We start from the raw sequence: 25054 nt of genomic DNA on the forward strand, positions 1-25054 counted from the left end.
TCCATATAGTGCGTGAAAGGTTCTGCCAGTTTATATTAAAGCTACTAATTACTTAGATAGTATTTTAAGGACGGCTTCAATATCTTTTCTTTTTGAAAACGAATAATTAAGCTGTAACCTTAATAACAGGAGATAAGTAGAAGATACAATTAGTGTAATATGCTGTATGTATAGCTTTATATAATCATCAATATGTAAACAAAACTATAGGTAAACTGTTTTAATAAAATTTACTAATTTTAATTATTTAATGTTTTATTTTGCTCCCTCTTGTTTAACATTTCTTGCTGATTTCCGTGTTTGAAGACACGGGTATTGTAATTCTTAGATATCAGTTAGTTAGTTAGTCAGTCAGTTACTTAGTTGAAATGACACCTTGAAACATTAAAAATTGTCAGTAAAACTAATTTTATTTTTTAAATTGACAAAAAAATCCATGAATAATTTCGAAATCCAAGTAACGCTAGTAACTAGAACAAGCGAGTGTGAGCAAGCGAGATTATCTAATATATCTTAGATCTCACTTGCTCACACGAAGTAATAAAATTGCTATCCAATAACTTTCAAAGGAACCACTACCTATGTTTGGGTCGTGTGCAGACAAACTTTCAACCTTATTGAAATGACATAAGTCTGGCAGTCGCAGGCTTCCCTCTATAGGCAAATCTTATGCAAATAATGAGAGGACAATATCTCGATCGACAATTATCGGGCCCAGTTCGGCCATCGTTGATTACCGTCTCTTTCTGTTTTGTTATGTTATATGTCATAGAATAATAAACTGTTTTACTTAGTAATATCATTGGTATTAAAGACCGTATTCATTTGAAGGAATATTTATTCTTTTTAAATATGCATGTGTGTGTGTATCTAGTGGAACCACAGTGCACGCTATTTTAACCCGTAAGAATTTTAAAACTATGACTGCAGATATGAACGCGATCGTACATAACATAGTGCAAGTTTCTTATTAGGCTCTTTCAATCTAGATCTAAAAATCCCAATTATTTGAAGCGTCTAGTCATCAATTCTTCTGAATTTCTTAAATGGAATGGCATTCGTATCTTTATGCTCTGTCTACAACTTAACGGATAAAAACGTGGTGTGTATATATATGTACATACATACATACATACATATTGTCACGTCTATATCCCTTGCGGGTTAGACAGAGCCAACAGTCTTGAAAAGACTGAATGGCCACGTTCATATATATGTTATGATCTCTAATGAATCTCTCTCTCTCTCATCATTGCACATTCCCAGTAGCACTTCACTAAAGTGCTCCGGGACCTGGGGTCTGCCTCTTCGGGTCCTGGGGTCTTAAAGAGTAACACAACACGGAAATATAAATAAATAAATATATACGGGACAAATTACACTGATTGAGTTAGCCTCGAAGTAAGTTCGAGACTTGTGTTACGAGATACTAACTCAACGATACTATATTTTATAATAAATACTTATATACATAGATAAACATCCAAAACCCAGGCCAATCGGAGAAAGTTCGTTTCTCATCATGCCCTGGCCGGGATTCGAACCCGGGACCCCCGGTGTCACAGACAAGCGCACTACCGCTGCGCCACAGATGCCGTCAGTTAACTAATTAAATAATTACCTGTTTACTGAAGACAGCTATGTCCTCATTGAAGGACTCTGATGAGCAGACGTCGCCGCCCGCCACGCCAGGGTCCCGGGGGGTGCAGGTCGCCAGCTCGCACTTCTCGAAGATCAGCGCCAGCAGCGGGAACAGGGGGTGCCTGGAATGCGTGGGGGTCAGTCAGTCAGATTGTCAGTACCTTAACTTAATACCAATACGAAGGAGCGCTACCTAATTGCGAATTCTTCAGTCAATTTTAGAATTCAGAAGACAGGACTTTTATTTAGGTTAAAGTGAAAAACGTGCCGTGTGGTTCCCGGCACCAATATAAGAAAAGAATAGGACCACTCCTTCTCTTTCCCATGGATGTCGTAAAAGGCGATTAAGGAATATAAACTTGGGACTCTTCTTTTAGGCGATGGGCTAGCAACCTGCCACTATTTGAATCTCAATTCTATCATCAAGCCAAAAAGCTCAACGTGGCCTATCAGTCTTTTCAAGACTGTTGGCTCTGTCTAACCCGCAAGGGATATAGACGTGATCATATGTATATATGTAAAGTGAAAAACGTAAGTAGACATACATACACGTCTTAACTTCTTTCGGGGTAGACCGAGCCAACAGAAAAATATCTGATCAGCGTTCATCTGGAAGGCTTGATAATGAAATTGAGATTCAGATAACGACAGGTTGCTGGGTCACCGCCTAAAAGTCCGTCAAAAGTTTAAAGTAAAAGTATAAGTTTTTACTAAGGAAAAATTCTAGAATCTGCATGGATCAATCCAGTTTATTATTAGACATAAATAAGTTAATACCAAAAAAAAAACTATAAGTAAGTATATTAATTTCAATAACCGCATATCTCTAGAGGTCATCAAAATTCGTATTGGCATTTAAATAAGGTATAACATAACCGTGAAAGTTCGCGTCAAGATGTGACCTCTACGAGATCAGATGATCTGAGACGTGATACAGATACTATCATTATGGGACCTTACGTCGGTAGCAACAGCGGCAAATGTTATATAAATTTACTTATTGTTACTAGTAGTATCTTTGTACAACATACATATAATCATCACGTCTTTGTCCCTTGCGGGGTAGACAGGGCCAACAGTCTCGAAAAGACCAATTGGCCGCGTTCAGCTGTTCGGCTTAATGGTAGAATGATGTTTTCGGCTTTGTACAAATTTATGGTGATGTAAATTATAAAAAAATATTATTTGATTATTGTAACCTAAATGTAAATTAAATACTTTAAAAATTGTATTACTACGTTTACTGTTATTTTTTGTCAGTTCAAATTGTTACTAAAATAATTAACTAATTGTGGACGTTGTCGAGGTTTGAAATACTTTACTTGAACAACAAAATGGTAAAAATAAAAAAAAAAACAAGCTCTACTCAAACAATGAAACCAAGCTCAAACAAAAATTAATAAAAATAAAATACGAAATAACTTCATTCTAATAGTAATAAAAAATAAACAAAACCTAACAACTGCACAGGAAATGATGATTTTGAAATAAAAATAACAGGAATTTGTAAGAAAATTGTGAGGTCTTTCCACACAATTTTCTGACACGTTCCTCTAATTATACACCTACCCTAAAATTATAAGTAAGCAAATACCTAAATACAATTTAAAGAAAGTTCATAATAACACATTACACCGAAGACGCCAATCACGTGTAAAATAAAACATCACATTACTATGCGAAAGCGATTACAATGAAAATTAAAAGTCAGCCAATGCTTCGGGCGTGTAATTATAAATACAAATTACCACAAATTTATGAGTGTGTGTAAGATTAATATGAAGAAAAAGTACTAAAAGAAATTGATGAAAAATAAACGAGGAAAGGGTAATTAGCAGTAAGGAGAATAAGTTAGATCAAGGTATTTGATAAAACTTTGAGTATCCATGGATTATAAAAATTCATCATTAGAAAATTTTACTCTGTCTACTGAAGTCTTTAGTTACAAGAAATTTGATGGATTTTTGTTTTTGTTTATCCAAAAGCCAAATAGAAAAAAAAATACAAAAAAGCCAAATTGATAATTGTAACGACAAACTTATCCCATGAATAGATGTCTTTCAAACTTTTTTACTGAACAACTTTTAGAGTGTGCATTGTAAACTTCAATCTATACTCTTCAAAACCAACACTCATTGAGACCATAGAGCACATAGTATAAAGACACATCACACACCCCAATGCACATCAATGACGCTCGCAGTCACACCACAACTCGCTCCTTGAAGTTTCTTGACAAGTTTTCATCTGATAACTCTGAGATTGTGGTAAATGGATGCTTAAGTGCTAAACGTTGCGCTTCAGACGTATCTATCTATCTTCCATCTTAGCACAATGAAGGGGTAAACATGACAAGGTTTGGGAGAATAAATATTGTACCGAAGTTAATGGGGATTAGAAAATTTGAATTTTAGAAACTTTGTCAGCATCGGTTCATATTACAATGGTTATTTTTTTTTATAACTTCAGTCATAGCAAAGATTTTATATTTTGCAGTTCATCAAAATTGATTTAATACAGTTGTTTATATCCGGAATGTTTCCAATCAGTATTTATCGATAGCAACTGCAATAAATGTTAATGCAAACCAAATCGAGGATAACAAGTGACGCATGTCGACAATCTTCACGATTATTTTTAATCACTGTGAAAAATAACAATGGGCATGGCGCCGTGAACAGAAATTGAAATTGTATTACCATAAAAAAGACTTTTTCGACTTAACAAAGATATTTGTATACGTGGAAGCGGAAGGCTGTTAGGAGACCGACCTTCGCTTAGCCATAAAAGAAAAGCGATGGTAGGAGATGACGAAGCAGACAGTTAGGAATGTGATCTCAACCCTGTTAAGCTTTATAAGACCGACCACAAACACATAAAATGGGAGAGGTGAGGAGAGGACACAAAAGCTTTGGATGGAAATTTTGAAGCAGAGGCTGATAGGAGATTGACCTTAACTCAGCTAAGCTTTAAAAGAAGGATCATAAAAAAAAGGAACTTGTGCAGATTTTGGAGGTAAGAAAAATGACCTCCGCCAAACAAGGCTTTATAAATTTGCCAGCCACAAACCCTATAACAACTATAGTTAAAATTCACACTTTACCACCCGACTCACCCGTATATTGCATCCTTATCCCTTTTGTGGACTAGGGGCTCCCCGGGCAACGCGTGCGCGGGCGCAGCCGGAGGGGGGTAGTGCACCGGAGGGAGGTGGGGGTGCGTTAGTCTGTGTTCGTGGTACATCGCGCCTCCCTCCATGTAGCCTCCTCCGTGGAGGCTTTCGTCGTACTGAAAGAAGAGAATGTTAGATATCTGTAACTATATGTACATACATACATATATTCACGTCTATATTGCCCTTGCGGGGTAGAGCCAACAGTCTTGAAAAGACTGAATGACCACGCTCAGCTGTTTGGCTTAATGTTAAAATTGAGATTCAAATAAAGAAAAGGGTTGGAGTAGTCCTATTCTTTTTTCTATTGGTGCCGGGAACCACATGGCACATAATAATATACGTTCAGCTGAATGACTTGATGACGACACTGAGATTCAAGTAGTGACAGGTAGCTAGTCGATCGCCTGAAAGAGCTGAATGTGGTCTTTAAGCCTTTTCGAGACTGTTGGTTCTACGCCCTTTGCATTCCTGAATGGAAGCAGTTTATCAGTTTTTGGACTTTGCCCGGTAGATACCAACCAACCTGTCAAAAATACTATAAAGTTATAAATGATACTGTTACTTATCCATTAGCATTATAAATGTTTATTTTAAAGTATCAAAAATTAAAATCTTAATCTAAAAGCACAATTAAAATACAAAAAATAGAATTGTTACGTGATGTGTCTAACAGATAGCCGAGATACGAAAACAAAAGCCTACTAAAACACATTACTCAATGTTGCCATACATTTATAATTTATTCCCATCTTTAGAGCGATAAAAAATACCTACAATTAAAAAGAAAAGAACTCTTTTTATGAATATTCATATAAATAGTTAAGTCATTCTCAGACGGTCATCGTTTGGGGTATCAATTAACTGAGCTTTTAAACCTTTGGGCTTTTAAGCTCTCAAGTTTGACAGCGGCTTTAGTCTTGCTATGAGCGTTGATTTAATACGATTTTATTTATGGCAATATTTTTTATGTCACACAGGACTTATCGAATAACACTAGTCAATATTTTTTTTTAATTTAAAAACTTTTTATTCAATAAAATAATTGAATAAAATCCGATAAGCGTACCTAACTCTTAAAATAATATAATAAAGATAAGCGTAAAATTACAATTATTTTGTATTAAAAAACATATTTTTACACACCTCTTGAACATTTAAAGATAAAATAAATTTATAGGTTCAAGCTGAACTTAATAATTACCTCATTATTTTATTACCGTTTTACGACTGTTCTTACATAAAAAAGGAATTTTATGACATTTTATTGTAACGTTATTTTTATGTCTAATAAACAATTTACAAATAAAAATAACTTTCTTAAGAAACAAATTCTTGATTTACCTACGTGCCTTGGATTTTTTTTTTAATAAATATATGTACTCAAAGTGGAATAATTCTTATTGTCTTAAATTATTTGTGTAGTGTCACATTTGAATTGAATTATCACACTAACCTTACTTCTTCTAAATTCAAAATGAAACCCAATAAAAAGATATAAAAGTAAATGAAAAATTCTGCAACTAATACCAAAATTAATATGCTTTTCTACATCAATTTATGTAAATTCTACAAAAATACATCAAAATCTGACAAATTCACGTACAATTTGATCTTAACAACCTCGAGACTTATGACAAAGCCATATAGTTCAAATTACCTAACATTTTCCTTTTATATATAACAATAGATTTGAAAGTTATGTTTATTCATGAACACATTAACAATGTCCTATAGTTATTAAACAAATTGTTACGTTGCCTTGTTTTATTAAGATCGTTGTATACATTGGTCAGATCACCGGTGGATTAAGCACAAAGCCAGCATATTGGACCAGTAGCAAACAATATCTTACTGGCCTTTTATTACGGCCTCTGTGGCGCAGCGGTAGTGCGCTTGTTTGTGTCACCGGAGGTCCCGGGTTCGAATCCCGGCCAGGGCACGATGAGAAACGAAATTTCTCTGATTGGCCTGAGTCTTGGATGTTTATCTATATAAGTATTTATTATAAAATACAGTATCGTTGAGATAGTATCTCGTGACACAAATCTCGAACTTACTTCGAGGCTGACTCAATCTGTGTAATTTGTCTCGTATTATTTATTTATTTATTAAATCTGTAAGTAAACATAAATAAGGCTGGCTAAAAGAGATAACACTTGGGGATCACCTCGCGTTCAGTTTCATTTTTTATCTGTTCATTTTTGTTTTTAAGACCAAAATGTCAGTATCAAATCATTACCAATATTAAATAGGCTTCTTGATCGCAAGTCGCTGACACGTTGGATTGGAATGACATAACGCTGAGATAGTAACTGGCTTAATGTGCGAAGTGGCCATTTACACTGTGTTGTGTGTAAAATTTTAAAGTGAAGACCAATGATTACATTTTTTTAAATTATTCGGAACGAGATTAGAAAGATTCGCATTTCATCTATAAAATTTTTACCTACAGCATAATGTTTTTTTTTTATAGATTAGGCATTTCATAATTTTAGGTTAAATTAATTAGTTTGAGGTTAATAATGAATTGTTTTTTTTTTTAACTTGGTTACATTTTCAAATTATACATACTGATGTACATCAGACTTCAGTAAAACAGTACCATATTTATCAACTTTCAATAAATGGGTTCTAGACCAAAAAAAAAAATTAAAATCTTCCATATATATGAATATCCTATTTATTCCTTCGAGCCTCCTTCCCCTACCTCGCGACACCTAATACCTTCTTTGGCACACGCGCCCGCCATCAAATACGGTGACTATGCGTTTTGATTCCTCGGGACCTGTCATTAGAACACCTGATACATGCGCCTTTCAAGTATGTTAAGGTACAAATTAATGTTGAACATCTGCTCTTACACCATTTTTATTTTATTATACAGACGAAGACTTTAAAACTTCCATTCTTCTTTGAGACCTCTCACAAAATCTAAATTTAATATTAGGGCATTCAGTTAATATGCCCTATGATTCTGATGACTATTGACTCTGTCTACCCCGTAAGACGTGTCGCGTGTGTGTTATACGTTCATCTTAACTCCTCTGTTCGTTTCAGTTTCAATAATTTTCATATAAATTATCATTAAACTGTACGTGGCCTATCAGTCTTTCAAGATTGCTGGCTCTATCTACCCCGCAAGAGATATAGACGTGATTATATGAATGAATGAATGGATTTAGATCAAAAAGAACCGTTGTATTTTTTTTATAACTGTACATAAGCTATACTTTTAAAAACATATCGACATTAATAACCATATAGCATAAATTGTTACGTTATTGTCTTCAAGCTACATGGATACGCCATGCACGGTTCAATAAGATCTCGTTATCAGTTTCTCTAGACTTGATGCAAGGAAAAAGTTGGTTAACAATACACAAGCGTACGGTCAGCAGAACAGACCTCAGTAATTTGTATTTAAATATATTTGACTCGTAAAAAAATCCAAATTTGTAATGTGATAAGTAACTGATTCATACTAATTATACGACAAAACATACAAATATTCACGTCTATATCCCATGCGGGGTAGACAGAGCCAATAGTCTTAAAAGACTGATTGGCTACGTTCAGCTGTTTGGCTTAATGGTAGTATAGAGATTCAAATAGGAACCACACGGCACCAATAAATATATTTGAATCGTAAAAATTCAAATTTGATATCTGATTCATACTAATTTTACAACAAAGTGAGTTCGTCTGTCTGTTAAGCTATCACGACTAAACCGCTGGGCAATTTTGATGAAATGTTGTATGGACATAGCTAATTCCGAGATCCTAATTTTATTGAAATGAAAAACTTTGAGACTGAGCAAAAGACGAATTGTTTGTTGTACGTAATTTATTCGTTAATATTTTTTATTTTTTGATTTTAGTACAAATCACCAAAACACACTTTAATTTTTATAATATTTACTGGGATATAATAAGAACTTTTTATTTTTCTAACCTTACTAGCAAAGAAAAGAGCTCTATACAGCTATGACTTCATTAAATCCGATTCAGTGTTTCTTTGACACAGGTGTTGCCCGTGAGATAATTGGATGCAATGTTTATTATCTTTGTTTGAAAAAAAACCCCCTTTTTTCCGCGTAAACTTTTTCCTATTCTTTCTCATTATGTTAGGTTATACGCGTATCCGGGATTTTTATATTTCTGCAGTACAGTGTTGCCAATATTTAATTTTATATTGCCCTTACTTCTTCGTTTTGTTTTTCTACATACTATACATAAATATATTCACGTATATATCCTTTGCGGGGTAGATAGCTGTTTGGCTTGATGATGGCTATTAAAATAGTGACAAGTTGCTAGCCCATCGCCTAAAAGAATTTTCCCACTTTCATAAGCCTATCCCTCAGTCGCGTTTTACGACAGCCATGGGGAAGTGATGTAGTGGTCCTATTGTCGTGGTGCCGTGTGGTGACCGGCACCAAAAAAATTTTCTATTTATACAATTTTGTAGCCAAATAGCTGAACGTGGCCTATCAGTCTTTACAAGACTGTTGGCTCTGTCTACCCCGCAAGGGATATAGACGTGATTATATGTATGTATGTATGTACAATTTTGCATTACCTACATATTTGCATGCCCCTAAGGTATAACTAATGTTAGGTACATTTTAATTATGAACTACAACTTTTTAATTATAAAACACTAATTAAGTCCCCAGGTCACCTATCTAGGAATTACGTTAATTATAGACAGTATTACATGTAATTTTACTTTTTCCCTTAGTCCTCTACTAAGGGAAAAAGTGATATTATGTTACAAACTATTGATTTAAAACGTAACTTTAAAACAGAGCCACTCTATATCTTTCCCATGGATGTCGCAAAAGGCGACTTAGGGATAAGCTTATAAACTTGGGATTCTTCTTTTAAGGCTTGCAATCTGTCATTATTTGAATCTCAATTCCATCATTAAGCCATACAGCGGAACGTGGCCAGGTATTTTCAAATCTGTTGGCTCTGTATACCTCGCAAGAGATATAGACGTGATTATATGTGTGATTATATGTTATACTTCAGAATGTTGGTTTTATTTATAGTGTACCATACATACATACATAAAATCACGCCTCTTTCCCGGAGGGGTAGGCAGAGACTACCTCTTTCCACTTGCCACGATCTCTGCATACTTTCTACGCTTCATCCACATTATAGTGTACCGTATGTGGTTTTGTATATAAATTGGCACTGTCATTATCAACAAAACAAAACTGCAGATTATTAATACCTTTCTTAGATTACGATAAAATCTGATGATAATATTTATCAATTTATCGCGACATCGCCCATGTTAATTGCTTTATGTAACATATATGTGTGACGCTGGTGGGGTTTTCCAATGTTTATTGACTTTTTTCTTAAAAAGAAAAAAGAATAAGACTACTCCATCTCTTTCCCATGGATGTCGTAAAAGGGGACTAAGGGATAAGGCTTTAAAACTTGGGATTCCTCTTTTAGGCGATGGGCTATCAACCTATCGCTATTTGAATCTCAATTCTACCATTAAGCCAAACAGCTGAACGTGGTCAATTAGTATTTTCAAGACTATCGACTCTATCTATTCTTGAAGACACGTCATTTTGTCAGTCAAAATATCTGTTAAATTTTCTTTCTGCTTCGCCAGATTGAATGAGTATACAGATTTATAACGACAGGCGATCAAATTCGCGGGCAACAGCTAGTTATTACGCTACTAGAATCGTAATAAATTAAAAAAAAAAAAAAAAAAAAACGTCATAAGCATGGGCATGGACCTTACATGGTACATTAATGTCGATATTGATTTGTTGCCATTTTACGAGCTATTATGAACCCACTACGTTCCTGTTTGTGTTGTACACTTAATTGTCATTAACTAATCGATTCTGATTTGCGAATTAAGTACAATTCTGTCGGTTTATAGCTTGAAATGAAATCTAGTATCGAACACGTAAGTATTAGTATGATTGTGGTCAGGAAATGTTTTCTTATTTACTTACTTACTCAATTGTTAAAGGAAAAAGTACTACAAAACGTTTTTAAATTCTACAAACTAACATATTATCACGTCTATAAACTTTGCGGGGTAGACACAGCCAGTAGCCTTGAAAGACCAAGGCCATGATTAGCTATTTAGCTTAATGATAGAATTGAGATTCAAATAGTAACAGGTTGCTAGCCCATCGCTTAAAAAAGAATCCCAAGTTTGTAAGCCTATATCTTTCCACTTGCCACGATCCTTACCCCATCTCCTCCTCATGCCTTCGACCATGGATCCTGGATTGGATGACAACTATCACAAGCTAAAAGTGAATAATATAGCTGAACGTGGCCATTCAGTCTTTTCAAGACTGTTGGCTCGGTCTACCCCGCAAGGGATATAGACGTGACCATATGTATGTATGTATGTATGTGTGTGCAATATGTAATCAATTCATATATGACGGCCTCTGTGGCTCAGCGGTAGTACGCTTGTCTGTGACACCGGAGGTCCCGGGTTCGACTCCCGGTCAAGGCATGATGAGAAAAGAACTTTTTCTGATTGTCCTGGGTCTTGGATGTTTATCTATATACATAAGTATTTATTATAAAATATAGTATCGTTGAGTATATCTCGTAACACAAGTTTCGAACTTACTTCGAGGCTAACTCAATCAGTGTAATTTGTCCCGTATATATTTATATTTATAGTCAACCAATCCCAACGAAAACAAAATCTAAGGATTTAATCATGTGCCTGTATTGGAAAACAAATACTAATTTATTTCACGCAATTAAAACTCTTATTACAATGTGGAACAGATGAAAGTTGCCTGTCTATAAATTTAATAAGAGGCAGAAATGGCGCCTAAGTAAGTACCTATGTATTGGTAGTTTGAACAATAGTATTGTTGTACAAATAAATTAGTAGAACGCAGATTTTAAAACAATAGATCCTATATTACAAATTATAATAGTTATTCAGACATTTAGGTATTTCATTTAACTGTGGTTTTTATGGTACAATTCATATGAATTGTATTTATTTGAATTTGATAAATAGTAAATATAAGAATTTGGTAGAATTTATAAATGGAATTGCAATCAAGCTGAGATCATATTTTATATAAATGCCGATTTCATATCAGACATGACCAAGTGACCATGGACACTATGATCAGTGAATAAACAGATGTAATAAACAGAAACGTATATTTTATTATCCTTTAAATATTAAAATGGCTTTTTAAAAAAAAATACAGCAATGATGAAATTGCTCTAAAACTGACTCCTTAAAATCTTATTCTTAACTGTTTATTTTTAAAAAAAGAAATAAAAAATAAACACGATCGTGTATTAATAAAAACCTACACAATTCCGTTACACTGTCACTTCGACATGCCTACGGACATGCGCCAGCATATAACGGAACGTATTTATAATCCGGTAAAAAAAAAAGGAAATTCTGTGTCGCCAGCCAGTTCCCAAGCACGCTTTGCATGAGGCCGTATTTGAAACTGGCTGAAATAAAAAAAAAGAATGTTGCTGTGTTTTGGAAACTTCACTATCAATCAAAATGGAGTGGCCGAACGCCACCATGACACAGATCCGCGCCGTGCTTACGTCATGCGTTGTAGGCGTTTGTCACATTACATGTGGCCCGGCGCAAACCACACTTGCCAGCCCATAACCAAACACTTTAAACCTTATTCCTGCGATGCAAAGTATTCTATGTCATCTGTCGAACACAAGTGGAATAAAAAATATTTTCCCATAAATTTTTAGGTCAGTGCCGGCAAACATTCCTACACGTATGAGGGGATAAGGGTAATTAAAATTCTATAATGATCATATCGACACCTCTACTTGTTCAAAATAATGTATGGACGCAGTTGATCGAAAGCATACCCCGCTAATTGTTGCAAAAACAGTCGCATTGTGATAATCGCTAAAGTGTTATAACTTTAAGTATGAAATTTTAGAAACATAACTCAAAAATAGTGTAATTTAATCTATAAGCGCATCTTTACTACTCACAAGATATGTAATGACCACCTTTTGACGTTTTGAAAGCCGGTTCCAAAATTAAATGATACGTTTTAAAAATGGAATCGGTCTGTCCCGCCTTTTTTCCGAGATAACCTTTAGTCCATTTGTGTTGCCATAACGAAAAAATAAGCATCTTACGTTTTAATTTTTTTAAATGACATTCTTGTGGTTTTTTGTCGATGGGAATCTTCGGCGAGTAATAAGTTGTGAAGGCCGGTTTTTGCGAGCCGTATGGTGCTCGTGCATTTGTTTCATCGCTTCAAAATATGATTTCGCCGGATGGCCGCGCATTGTCGTGGGTTCCCTACATAATTCTCCGTCAAACGCTGATGAGTTCTGAGCCCCGTTGCGTTAATTAAGCCTCGCCAATATTAATCGCCTTGGTTATATAAATTCTGTTTGAAATACGCCCGTGGGTCATCGTTTTTTACGACTTGCGGTTTCAAGATTAGCGTAGGTCGATTCCGAGAAGTAAAAAAATTAAATATTTGTGGTAACAAATTCCGAGTGAGGCGATTCTTGGAGTCGGAATTCAAAACAGTGGTTTATATAAGTACATAAAGGAAAAGCTAAAATGGGACGAGGTTTTCGAACGCAGACGGCTGGGGAAGACAGAGCCGTCACTTGTGCGCGACGCGGGGTGGGACATGATGAACGCCACCCTTAGTTCGCCCTGTCCTGCTCACGCTTGCGCTTCCCCACATAACTCTATCTCTGCTCTCTGTCATCTGGCAACGCATTCACATGTCTGGGGGGTTACCAGAAGCGATTCGTAACAGTGAATAATGTATTTGAATAGTTCACAATACCTAATAATAATAACACGGACCGGTTTGGGAATTCTCATTACATTATTGTATGGGGAATAAAAAATTATCGCATCATTCTACAATTACGAAGCTTTATTTTGGCATATTAAAATTGAGCACCAATGCGAAGTAAGTAGCGATCATTCAGGTGTGTATGTGTTTTTTTAAATTGATAGTGGTAAATCAAGCATCGTTAGTCCATCCGCGAGGCTCGTATCGAATTTTACTGCGGCGTTCGACCCGCGAGTAATACGACCGTAAAACTTAGAAAACTCTTTATATATTACACCTATAACTCGGCTGAATTGAGACGTGCCAGATGAACAGACGTCCAATACAGTGACAGTGACCGCTTAAATTTATCAGCTGTATAACGTTATGGCGTGCGCTAGTCATAAATTCCGTTTCATTCATGATACTCTGAGCGTAAGAGTATAAAGAATGCTCCATACGTTTGTTTCACGACCATAAATACTAATAAAACGGCCTCGTTACGGGGACAGTTCGAAAATCGGGCACACGACTTCTTAACGACACCTATTAGGGATCTTCTGTCTGGTCGATTTAATTGAAAAATTGTATCCAGAGCGTTGCAAGAGTTGTATCCGACTCCCGCGCCGGATGCGGGCCCAGACGTCCATTATTCCATTTGCTCATCCGCATGGGGACCCGCGCGACACCAAGCCGCGGCAACACCAACACGTGTCAATAAACCGATCCAGCGATCCCAACGCACCCACTACCACCTTAATTACTGGCAACTCTTCACTGTTCTATATTTGAATTTAAACCTCGTAGGGCCCGATCTAAATTTGAATTTCGAAGGTTGAACCGGCCAGCTGCAATAGTCAATGTAGCTCTGAAGCGCACATTTCAATATCCATTCTGTAAGCTAGAGTGTTTTTCTTCGTGCGTTTTAAAAATAGAACGCGTGAGCGATGTTCAGCGTACGGATTCGGTCGATTCGCGAGCAGATTTATCGTCTGAAAAGTATCGGGGGGAAACGTTAACACTTGTTTTAAGGCCGCGGATGAAAGTTTTACATCCCAATCCATTTTTAATTTGAACTCTTTATCATAACAAACATATAAGTGCAGTGTTACAAGCGATCAGCTGATTTCGTTGTTATCTTTTGCGTAATCGAAATTTGTTATTAATAACAACATATTAAAATTAATTTTAAAGTGACCATTAACCCCGCGGCCTAAGATTAGGTTTACAAATTACAAGTCGGACCGATATCGTAATTTCAGCGTAATATGGAATTGTATCGAGCTGTATTGTAAACAGTGAGGTCAATAGCTGGCACATGAACCAGGCGATAGTGCTGCCCTCTTATCGGGGCACTCCGAGGGACAGTTCCATACTCTCAGATTTCACGTAAATATGCGCTCGTTAAGATAACAATTTACTTGCCGAGCCGATGCCGCGAGACTTTTTCCTTTTGTAAGGATCAAAATAACCGGACTACTTAAAGGATTTCCATGTAACTAATAAAATTTAAGATTAACGCGTATTAGTGTTCTTCCTACAAATAATGACTTTGTAGGTATTCAATTTTTAAAAATTAGTTTTATTTTATTGCAACACTTTTGTTTTTCAGTCAGTAAACTGGATCACACCTTAATGGCATCCGAAATAGTGATTCTACGCGTTATTCTACTTTATAAATCTACAATTTTATTTTTATATAGCTTCCTCTCATAAATGTGTCGTGCAGTGAATAATATATAGCCAATTTTCATATAATAACTGTTACCTTTTTCACAGTTCGTGAACACCAAAAATCACGTACGAACAATCTTGCTCATTTATTGAATTAAAAACTAAGTAGATAAGTATGTAATTGAATAATTTAACATCGCTTCGCCGTTATTTTGAAGCTAAAGTAATTGGATATTTATGCATTTGAAGTATTTTACGTTTAACTACAACCTACACACTTAAATTTGTCTGTAATTACGCTTAAAGCATTAAAATAAAACAAACAAAGAGTAATGAAATAACAGTAAATAAATAATGCTTAAGTTATAATAAACCTAAATTGAAAATCGTTAATCGCAGCAAATAAGTAGTTTTCCGTCTTCTTAAATTTAAAAAGCGAATTGCGCGCGTGTACTATGGCCAGTGTTGCCAGAAAAAAGTGTGAAAAAATGTACCATCATAAATAACGTTGACATAGAACCGCCTACGTGCGTCTTATTAGCGTTTGTCCGTCTGTGCGTTCGTTACCTCTATTGTGGCTGTGAATGCGAGATTAGCCACACCGCACTCGTGATTGACTATTTAAACTTACAATCCGAGTGACGCATTTCTGAACCTTAGGAATTTACACTTCTTTGTGCTTTGAAATGTCTGGCATTTAGAAGTTTAGTTTTTTATGTTCAATGTCGTCTATATAAGTTAAATTAAATTGAGATTAAATTGAAACAAGTATTTTTAAATATTCCAATTAGAAAACGTACTCCATTTTAGTATTCTGAATGATAAATACTTGTTCGATTATTCTCCTAAAATCACTAAAATTTATTGAGTTTATTTGATTTATCAAGTCATATTAGGTACTTTAAAATTATTACAATTATACGAGTAGGTACGTAAGAGGCAAAACAGTTTTCTGTATAAATTACTTATTTATTATTGACAGAAAAAAAAGGTGAAGTGTCAAAAATTTACAATGATGCATAAATAATATTCAATTTACCTAAACCGACTATAAACCATGTAAGTAGTGCTGGATAATACATTCTAGAACTCGAGCAAGATTTACAGGTTATTTATAAGCGGACAATCGCAGCACTGGGCGCCATATTTTACTAAAGATATGATAGTTATATCTCATACATGACTATTTCTTGAGTTTTGCACATTTTCCGAAGGAGGCAGACTATCGTCGTCTCTCTCGCACAGTTTGTTCATCACCACGCCTTTGGTATTGTTCTGGGTATCTTTATACCTATTCTTCTTGTTTACTTTGATAACTTCGCTTAGCTGTTATTTTAACAATTACGCATTTGTCTTGGTTTTAATATTCACGATATTAAAAGTACTTGTAAGTTTATCAGGATAATGTAGGAAAATTAACAAAGAGTATATTTTTAATGGAACTTTAATAACTTAAAAAATAATTGAATAAAAACGATTACCTTTAAGACGATTTAATTTCTATTCGAATACTTAAATTATGAAATTAAATTAGTCCTATTGATTATCATTTATTTAAGTTTCGTATTTAGCTAATTTAATCATAAGATTTTTATCAATGTTTATGATTCTGGGATCACGGGCACTGCTACCGTCGGGACACAATCGTTCTTGGCAATAATTTGGTCATCGCCCCTGCCGGGAGTCGACAACGAAAACAACATACCGTTTCAAACAGAAATAACCTATAGGAACTTTATAGAGCTACTTACATGCAACCCAACAGTTGACTTAGGCTTTATAATATATCCCTGATTTCAAAACTGTTTAAGACATTTTCGTTAAACATAAAAAAGTCTTACCATACTTTATTTACTGATTTTTTGAGCAACATCTAATGTCATCACTAGTGGCGCTAAAGTAACGTTGATGAAACAGATAAGATAGGTATTAACTATCCGTAACGGCGAACTATTCATCTTGCGAACGCCATAATTCTAAAAAGTGTCAACGCCGAAAGCCCGCCTAAATAGCCGGTAACGGACCGTCGTGATTCCAATTTCAAACCTCGTTATCGTACTCCCTAAAAAAGAAACCGAGAGCGCTATATTTGAAAATCGAAAAAGAACCCCGGAAAAAAGGAAACATTTAAAAATGGAACTTTCTATATTCCTATGCGCGCAAACAGTTGTTGGGAAACGTTTTCCCCTATAGATTGGTGCGTGCAACGGTTATGCGGTCAGTATCCAACGTTAGAACGTTATTCCAAGTTTCAACCCTTCGCCTGTTACCGACTACATATAGCTGAATCATCTTGCTTCAATTAATATTGTTTGTATCTGGTTCCCGACGGCGGCGTATTAGCGGAATTATATCATTTCGGGAGTCGAATTCGTTGATCTCTGAATACTACTCACATATTGCTTAGACATTAAATATTTATTCGGTGTAGTTCAAGTACTCATAGTTTACAATAATTTGGTCATAATACATTATAATTAATTTCTTATCAAATACTTAAATTTATTTGATTTGATTTCAAGGTAATAGGCTAATAGAAATTACGCGTAGTACATCCTATCAAGAATTCGGTGGGAGCGCATTTAAAGAGGATGTAACACAATAAACCCTCAAATTAGCGACCGCGCGAATTAACGTTGAATCTAAAGTGCGCAATTAAGGCGCGTCTACAAAGAGCCAATTCGAAAATGAACAGCGATATTCAAATTGAAAAAGGAACGCGATTCGAATAAAACAATGAGAAGCGGGTACCTGCCCGCGGGTCGTCGGCATGCCGAGAAGAGCGTCGCATCTAGACAGGGTTGCCAGTATCGAAAAAAAAAACCATAAGAAAATTGTACCACGAAATACTATATCAAAAAATATAGGTTGGTATGACTTACACTTAAGTCAAAATTCAGACTAACATCTTTATTTTAGAAATACCTACAGACGAAATTTAAAACTGCCCAGGCACGTACCTATTACATTTTGAGGATATAAAATATAGTACTGAATACTTTGAAATAAATACAAAACAAGCAAAAGATTTTTTAATTCTATTTTATTTTTGTAATCCCACAAGAACAGAGTCAACCTCCGCCAATGCGAACTCAAATTTAAAATCGGAATGGAACATAAATTTAAATAACAAATTAGTGGGTGCGTTTAAAAAGCGCGTCGCTATCAAACTGATTTTCAATTGATTTCGTTATTTTATGTATGTGTAATTATTTTTATATGACTCTACAATTCTATGAGTATTACATTAATATTAACCAAAACTGTTTATGTTCGTTAATAATATAATGTTTGTAATTAATTTACCAAAATTGGTTCAATAGCTTTAGATTTAATTTGTCAGAAACAAAGAAACAAAAAATGCAATGATATAAATTTATATCTTTTTAATTATCTCGATAAAATTATCATTCATTACTACTTTTAACAAATTAAGTAGTTGTATAACTTATGCATAACAATATTAAAAGAATAAATTACATTATATGAAGACTACATTTAATTTAGCATCGATTTATTTAGAAAGGTACTTTATAAATAATATTGACCAGACTTACGACAGTAATATCCCATATCTTCGTGTATTCAATAAATTTTATAAAACCGATAAGGGACAAGGCGGTGATTTTTATTTTTACAACAAACTGATTCGTCGCATCCATCTTCCGAGAGAAACCGCGCCGTAATCTTTCTATTTTCTGTTAATTTCCCCGTGGGGCCATTAGAGGCGCAGATACAAAAACAAATACGTTCCAAATTCAAATCTACGCCCACAGAGTAAAGAACAAGTGACGTACTGGAGAAGGTTTCTTAAAAAATTATCTGTGTTGAAAAATGGCCAGTTCTAATCGCCATATCGCATTAAAAAGTGGATAATGTGGTCAACCGGTCTCACTGGCTGTTTTATTATAATAATATATCATTCCATACACTATTATATAACACATCACTAATTTATCTGGTCACAGAGTGGCAATGACCGTTTTAAGTGGTGATTATTTGCATATTTATTTTAAAAAGTGTTTTTACAGCCCTTTTTAATCTATGACGACTAATATATATTCGACTTATTTGTAAACAAATAGGGAAATAACGAATTTGTTTCCCTATTTATTAAATTATAAAGTAATTTAACTTTCGAAGGAAGATATAAGAAACAAAACGCATGATTATTATATAAAATTTTAAATGTTAGTTGTTCAGTTATGCTCTACTTAAAGAAATGGAGTGCTTATAAGTATTTTTGTCGATGTAAAGATAAAAGAGAACATAACTTGCCCGTAGAATTGGATTTATGTATTTTATTTTTTAATAGATATTTAAAATATTATTTCAAAGTCTTGGCGCCGTAATAAACCATCCCAGTTATAAAAGTATAATTAAATTAAATTGTTAATAAGTTTGTTTTATATACACGTTTCTCATAAACGTATTTTTATACCTAATTGATATGATATTATTTAATATAGGTACCAAGTATAGATATGATTGAGTTATTTTCTATCTATATAAATACATAACTCAAAATTTCCAACAAGTTCTCATTTAAACGTGGTCCGTTCTTGCGTTATAAAAATTAAAAAAAATATTTTTATTACTATTTTTTGCTAATGGCGAGGCGTATTTCAACACTTTCAACATAAAATCGACTTGTTTTATCGCAAAATGTGAACGGAATGGTCTATACAATACTGGTATTATCTTTAGTGTGTAGTGTAAAAGGCAATAATAAGTTTAATGCCTTGGCCGAGGCGCCCGCAGATTGGCGCGGTCTTAGAAAAAAAAAAGTCACAGTAATGGCTGCCTGTTTTTGTCACTGTTGACTTAGAGTTTATAATATTTTTTTTACATAAATTTTATAAGAAGGTAATAATAATAATAAATATATACGGGACAAATTACACAGATTGGGTTAACCTTGAAGTAAGTTCGAGACTTGCGTTACGAGATACTAACTCAACGATACGTTATTTAATAATAAATACTTTATATACCTAAATAAACATCCAAGACCCAGGCCAATCAGAGAAAGTTCGTTTCTCATCATGCCCTGGCCGGGATTTAATTAATAGTTTTATTTAAAATAGGTATTCGTTTCACTTCCACTTTTAATTCTTTTTTAAATTAATGAGCCTATAGATATTATTGCTTTTTTCCTAATATTTTTCTTTATTGTTACTACCTACTTAGTTCAAATTTAATGTAGTTCATAAATAACATAATTACAAAAATAACAAGCTTCAAACTGAAGGAGGATATTATTTAGTCCACTATTTGTTTATTTGATTTGATTGAATTAAAAATTAGAGATTGGTATTGTGTTTAACTCTTTTGAGACATAAGTTCCCGGATTCAAATCCCTACCAGTGCATAACAGGATCAAACAATTGATTTTAGGTCATGAGTTTTCCTTTACATTTATATGTATTTATTTTGAGTTTGTAAGCATCTTTTTTATAAGTAGTTTTACTTTGTAATCCTAAAGTTGTTTAGATATTGTATAACAAAGTTGAATAAAAAAAAAAATTACAAACAAATTTCATTGAATTTGTTCCATTTCCATAACAAGTCTACGAACTTACTTTGGATCGAGCTCAATCTGTACGTTTTTTCGTACTATATTTTAGCGTCACGACAAGAAATCGCAGTTTTCACAACAACAACGGTGCATGTTATCATCCTCATTTCGTGTGCCACCGAAACCCAACATTATCACAGATTACGACTTGCCATTAGCAGACAAATTGATATCGTTATCGTCCATATCGTAAAATTTACGATAGCCCCTCATACAATGCTCGGACAAGTCTTGTGCAAATATAATTTTGTCAGAATTAACGTAGGTAAGTACCAACCTAACCGAATTACGGACAATTGCAGGCTTAGTATTAAGCCCGTCGCTTATTTTTCCTTAAGCTTTAGTCTACAAAGTTGCACAATTTTAGCGCGCTACGATTAACATTTTTTATTAAATTAATTTGGATACTGATATTATATATTTAAGCAGTAATTTTTTATTTATCTTCTCAAATTAAAAAAAATATTTTATTGCGAACAAACGTAATTTAATATTATCCATAACACTTTGACCTTTCAATTTGTTTTATATTGTTAATTTTAATTATACATTGAACCGCAGCCATTACTGAATCTGCATCAGCCTACATCTTTGATACTACCGGCGGAATTATTGGCTAAACTAAAGAAATAATCAAATTTAAAATAAAACAAAGGTATGTCGTAGTAATGATAAAATTAATAATTAAAATAGTGTTTTATTTCTTCACCCATTTTGTACTTAATAATGCGATAAGGCCGCCTTTATACCTACATCACATCTCCTTAGCAGAAGTTAAAGCTGAATTGTTTTGTTATAATTTATGTGCAACCAATGGTATTTAATTTACATATAATTTAATTATGTAAAATAACAATTTTAGTATTATTAGCTTTAGGTATTACATTAGGTATATTATATTATTTAAATATTTTTATTGCTTATATTTATAAAATTTTTATAGTAGGCTAGTTTATTAACCGATGCACTTATTTATCATTCTTTACCTACTACTCTGACACTTCTTAGTTTTCTCTGTATATTTTCTATTAAATAAACCTTTTGTAAAAAAAAATCTAAGTATATTTATAAAATCAACTTTAATAACATTATTTTTTATAACTCTAGATAAAAACTATCACACTACTATAACGTTTAATCGGGTAAGAGATTAAAGCTTTTTATCATAATTAATAAGAAAAACTGCAATGAGTACCTACAAATATTTAAAAAAAAATTAAATTTATATTTACACTACTTAAAAAAGCATAGACCCCATAGCCTGTTACTTATGTATTCTTTCATCCAAAATTTTTCATTCGTATTTAACAGAAACATAAAGTTATTCAATATCAACACATAACTATTACGACATTCAAAGTTTTTTTTTTTTATTATAAAAAGCCATTAAAATAGCGACTCCGCCTACCCACTTATACTCCTCAGTCTATAAATTTTGTTAATAGAAAACAAAGTGCTTGTTGTGACTGCGAATTCTACCAGTTTATTTATATTTTTTTTTTTGCAATTTACATATTTGTGTTAGGATTTAATCACTATTTCATTGTTTAAGTTTTTTAATCCACCGCTGACACGAATCTTAGTTCCGACGGCTGTTCAAATTTTTCATATCGTTATGTTCAACATTAAAAAAAAAAGAAAAAATTATTACTTTTCATTTCTATGACTTCTTATTTTCACAAAATTGCCTAATTGTCATTGAAGAGATAGGTAATTGATTGATTTATTACTGAAGTGTTAATATTCTTTTTAAATTCCTAATTACATGTTATTTAGTTTATATCATATCTTAATGAGTTTAGGTAAGTATTATTATCACCGCGATGCATAATATTATCTTGTTTTAATATGTTTTTGTTTTATATAATCAGATTTTATATTATAAAATTCAAAAGTTACCATATTTCGCTTTTAAAATAAAACGTATTTTTATAACTCATCTAAAAATGTCAACCATTGATAACAGTAAGAACATACCAAGAAATTAAACATCATCCATATAACTATTACACTAACAAAACAATTGCCCTAAACCTTTAGAAAGTTTTGTGCCGTTAGGCCATCTTTGTGGGGACAAAAAGACGTTTTTTTTTTTTGCTGTCATTGTCAATTGAATCTTATTGTTGGTTTCTTAGATATCTTTTGTGCCCAACCGTGCGTTCAAAGCTGCTTGTTGCTCTGAGCGTAAGAGAGCAGTTCCCTACAAAAGGCGCCCGATGTATTTCACATTATCCCATTTAGCGCTGCTCTCGCATAGTTCCGTCAGGTGTTCAATATATGGATGAGCATTCATATATGCACCAATCCAATGTAATATATTCCTACACCCATTACCATGTCTGTCCGAGACAATGGGATCTGGTAAACGCATCTGTTCTCCAAATTTATCTAATACAACATCTAATGTCTCTCTTATTGGTAGAAAACTATATTTATTTTTACTTTTTTAAATTTTGTCATATGGCAACATTACTGTTATGTGCTCTAATTTCGAATTTGTATTATTTTCATTAACACTAGCCTATGGTTTGGTGGTGATTCGGCGTATTCTCCGATCTCATTACGTATTCAAACCGCGTTTGACTTGTTAAAGCAACTCCCGGCGTTCGACATGCCTAATGTGACACTTCACATGTTCTACCTGTTACTTAACACGTCTCAATTTTGATTTAGTTCACTCCTATATACTTCATAGTTAAACTGTTATTATCTGCATCGTTATCAACATATACTTGTTTATTATTTTCACGTATATTGACATCAGTTTCGGGTATTTAATCAAGATTATCGCTTCACTCCTTGCATAATCAATCATTATCACTGTTTTTTCGGCTCTATCATCGCGCGTAATCCTATTACTATCAATAAATTTGACATTATCATCTACATTTCGGTTTTGAGCGCGGCTATCTGCATGTGTGTTGGTGTATTGTGTGTCAGACTGTACATACCCTAGGCTGAGCCATGAAAGCTCGGCCCGAGCCCGGGTGCAGGGCTCCGCTGGCCACCACGAACGTTTTTCGTCACGGGCCCAACCTAACACAACACACAAGCACGTGAACACATACACATCGACCGACACCGTCACAGCGGTCCGCTAGCTCACTAGTGTCATAATGCACTCGCGGCGGTTGTTCTAAGGTTTTGTTGTTCGAAAACGGAACGCGACGAGCCGAGCGAGGCGCGGGGAAGCGGGAGGCCCGACGCGCTCGGCAGTCTGGCGGACACTGGCGCGGGCCGAGCGCGCGGAGGCGCCGCCGGGGCGTGCCGGGCCGCCCAGCGCGCGCCCCGCCAATCAGCGGCCGCGGACCGCGCGCGGCCGCCGCGGCGGGAGTCGCCGCCCGCCGCCAGCCGCACTCCGCGCGCGCGCCTCGCCTCACACGGTCGTGCGTGTTTTTTCCAACAGTTTTTGCCGCAATTACAAAATGAGAGTTTTCCTCTGTTTGGATTTTCTGGTACCCTAATCAAAATTACTGGGTTCCGATCGCACGGAACGCCTTGTGGAGAGATGGCGTGCGTCAACGATATGGCTCTGGATGTTTGCTTTCGTTTTCTTTTTCAAATTATTTTATCTAGGATAACCAGTCCGTGCTGACTGAGATAGCCGTAAACACAATTAAGGTAATAAAACAAGTGTTCGGTGGATCGAGCGTCGCGCATGCGCCGTGCTCTTCCACCGTGGCTCGAGATAAAAGTGTTTGATGTGAAAAGTTTGTGAGTGCGAGAGTGACCCGCAACCATTCATAATTTAGATCCAATCTCTACAAGCAACGAATTTCGAATGCAGAAAAAGGGTCTAGCTCTTTTTTCAAATATAATAGGCAGCTTTTTTGCCCTACAGGGAGATAAACATAGGTTTATTACCGAAATTTACGTTAAAATTATTTAACACAAAAACTCTCATCTTTTAGCCTTACAAAGGGCATCATCAAAGTCCTATATGGTCAAACACTTATATGGTTTTTTGTTTCTTCTGGTATAAATATAGGTAGGTTTCTTAATTTAAAATGTGGTCGTCATTGAACAATACCTACATTAAATTAATAAACACACAACATTTTCTTTTATATTTTGTATTCAAGAGATGGACTTAACGAAATACCTACTATTTTAAAATCTAATTGACGTATAGGTATACCTACATTATCTATAATCATTCATAAT

At 34.5% G+C, this 25054-nt stretch overlaps 1 protein-coding gene across 4 annotated transcripts in view; it reads right to left on the bottom strand.

Annotated features, from left to right (window-relative positions):
- LOC106137864 (homeobox protein homothorax) overlaps nt 1-24133 on the bottom strand; it is a 293141-nt gene extending 269008 nt beyond the window's left edge. For all 4 annotated transcript variants that reach the window (XM_060949363.1, XM_060949361.1, XM_060949362.1 and 1 more), the window contains exons 1-3: nt 23842-24133; nt 4757-4929; nt 1622-1763 (exon numbers count right to left, since the gene is read on the bottom strand). In XM_060949363.1, coding sequence (XP_060805346.1) covers nt 1622-1763; nt 4757-4929; nt 23842-23856 — 330 coding nt within the window. In that variant the 5' untranslated portion in view covers nt 23857-24133. The remainder of the gene's footprint in view (nt 1-1621; nt 1764-4756; nt 4930-23841) is intronic.
- Nucleotides 24134-25054: the final 921 nt, after the last annotated feature.

This window comes from Amyelois transitella, chromosome 18, assembly GCF_032362555.1.
Source record: "Amyelois transitella isolate CPQ chromosome 18, ilAmyTran1.1, whole genome shotgun sequence".
Taxonomy (NCBI): Eukaryota; Metazoa; Arthropoda; class Insecta; order Lepidoptera; family Pyralidae; genus Amyelois; species Amyelois transitella.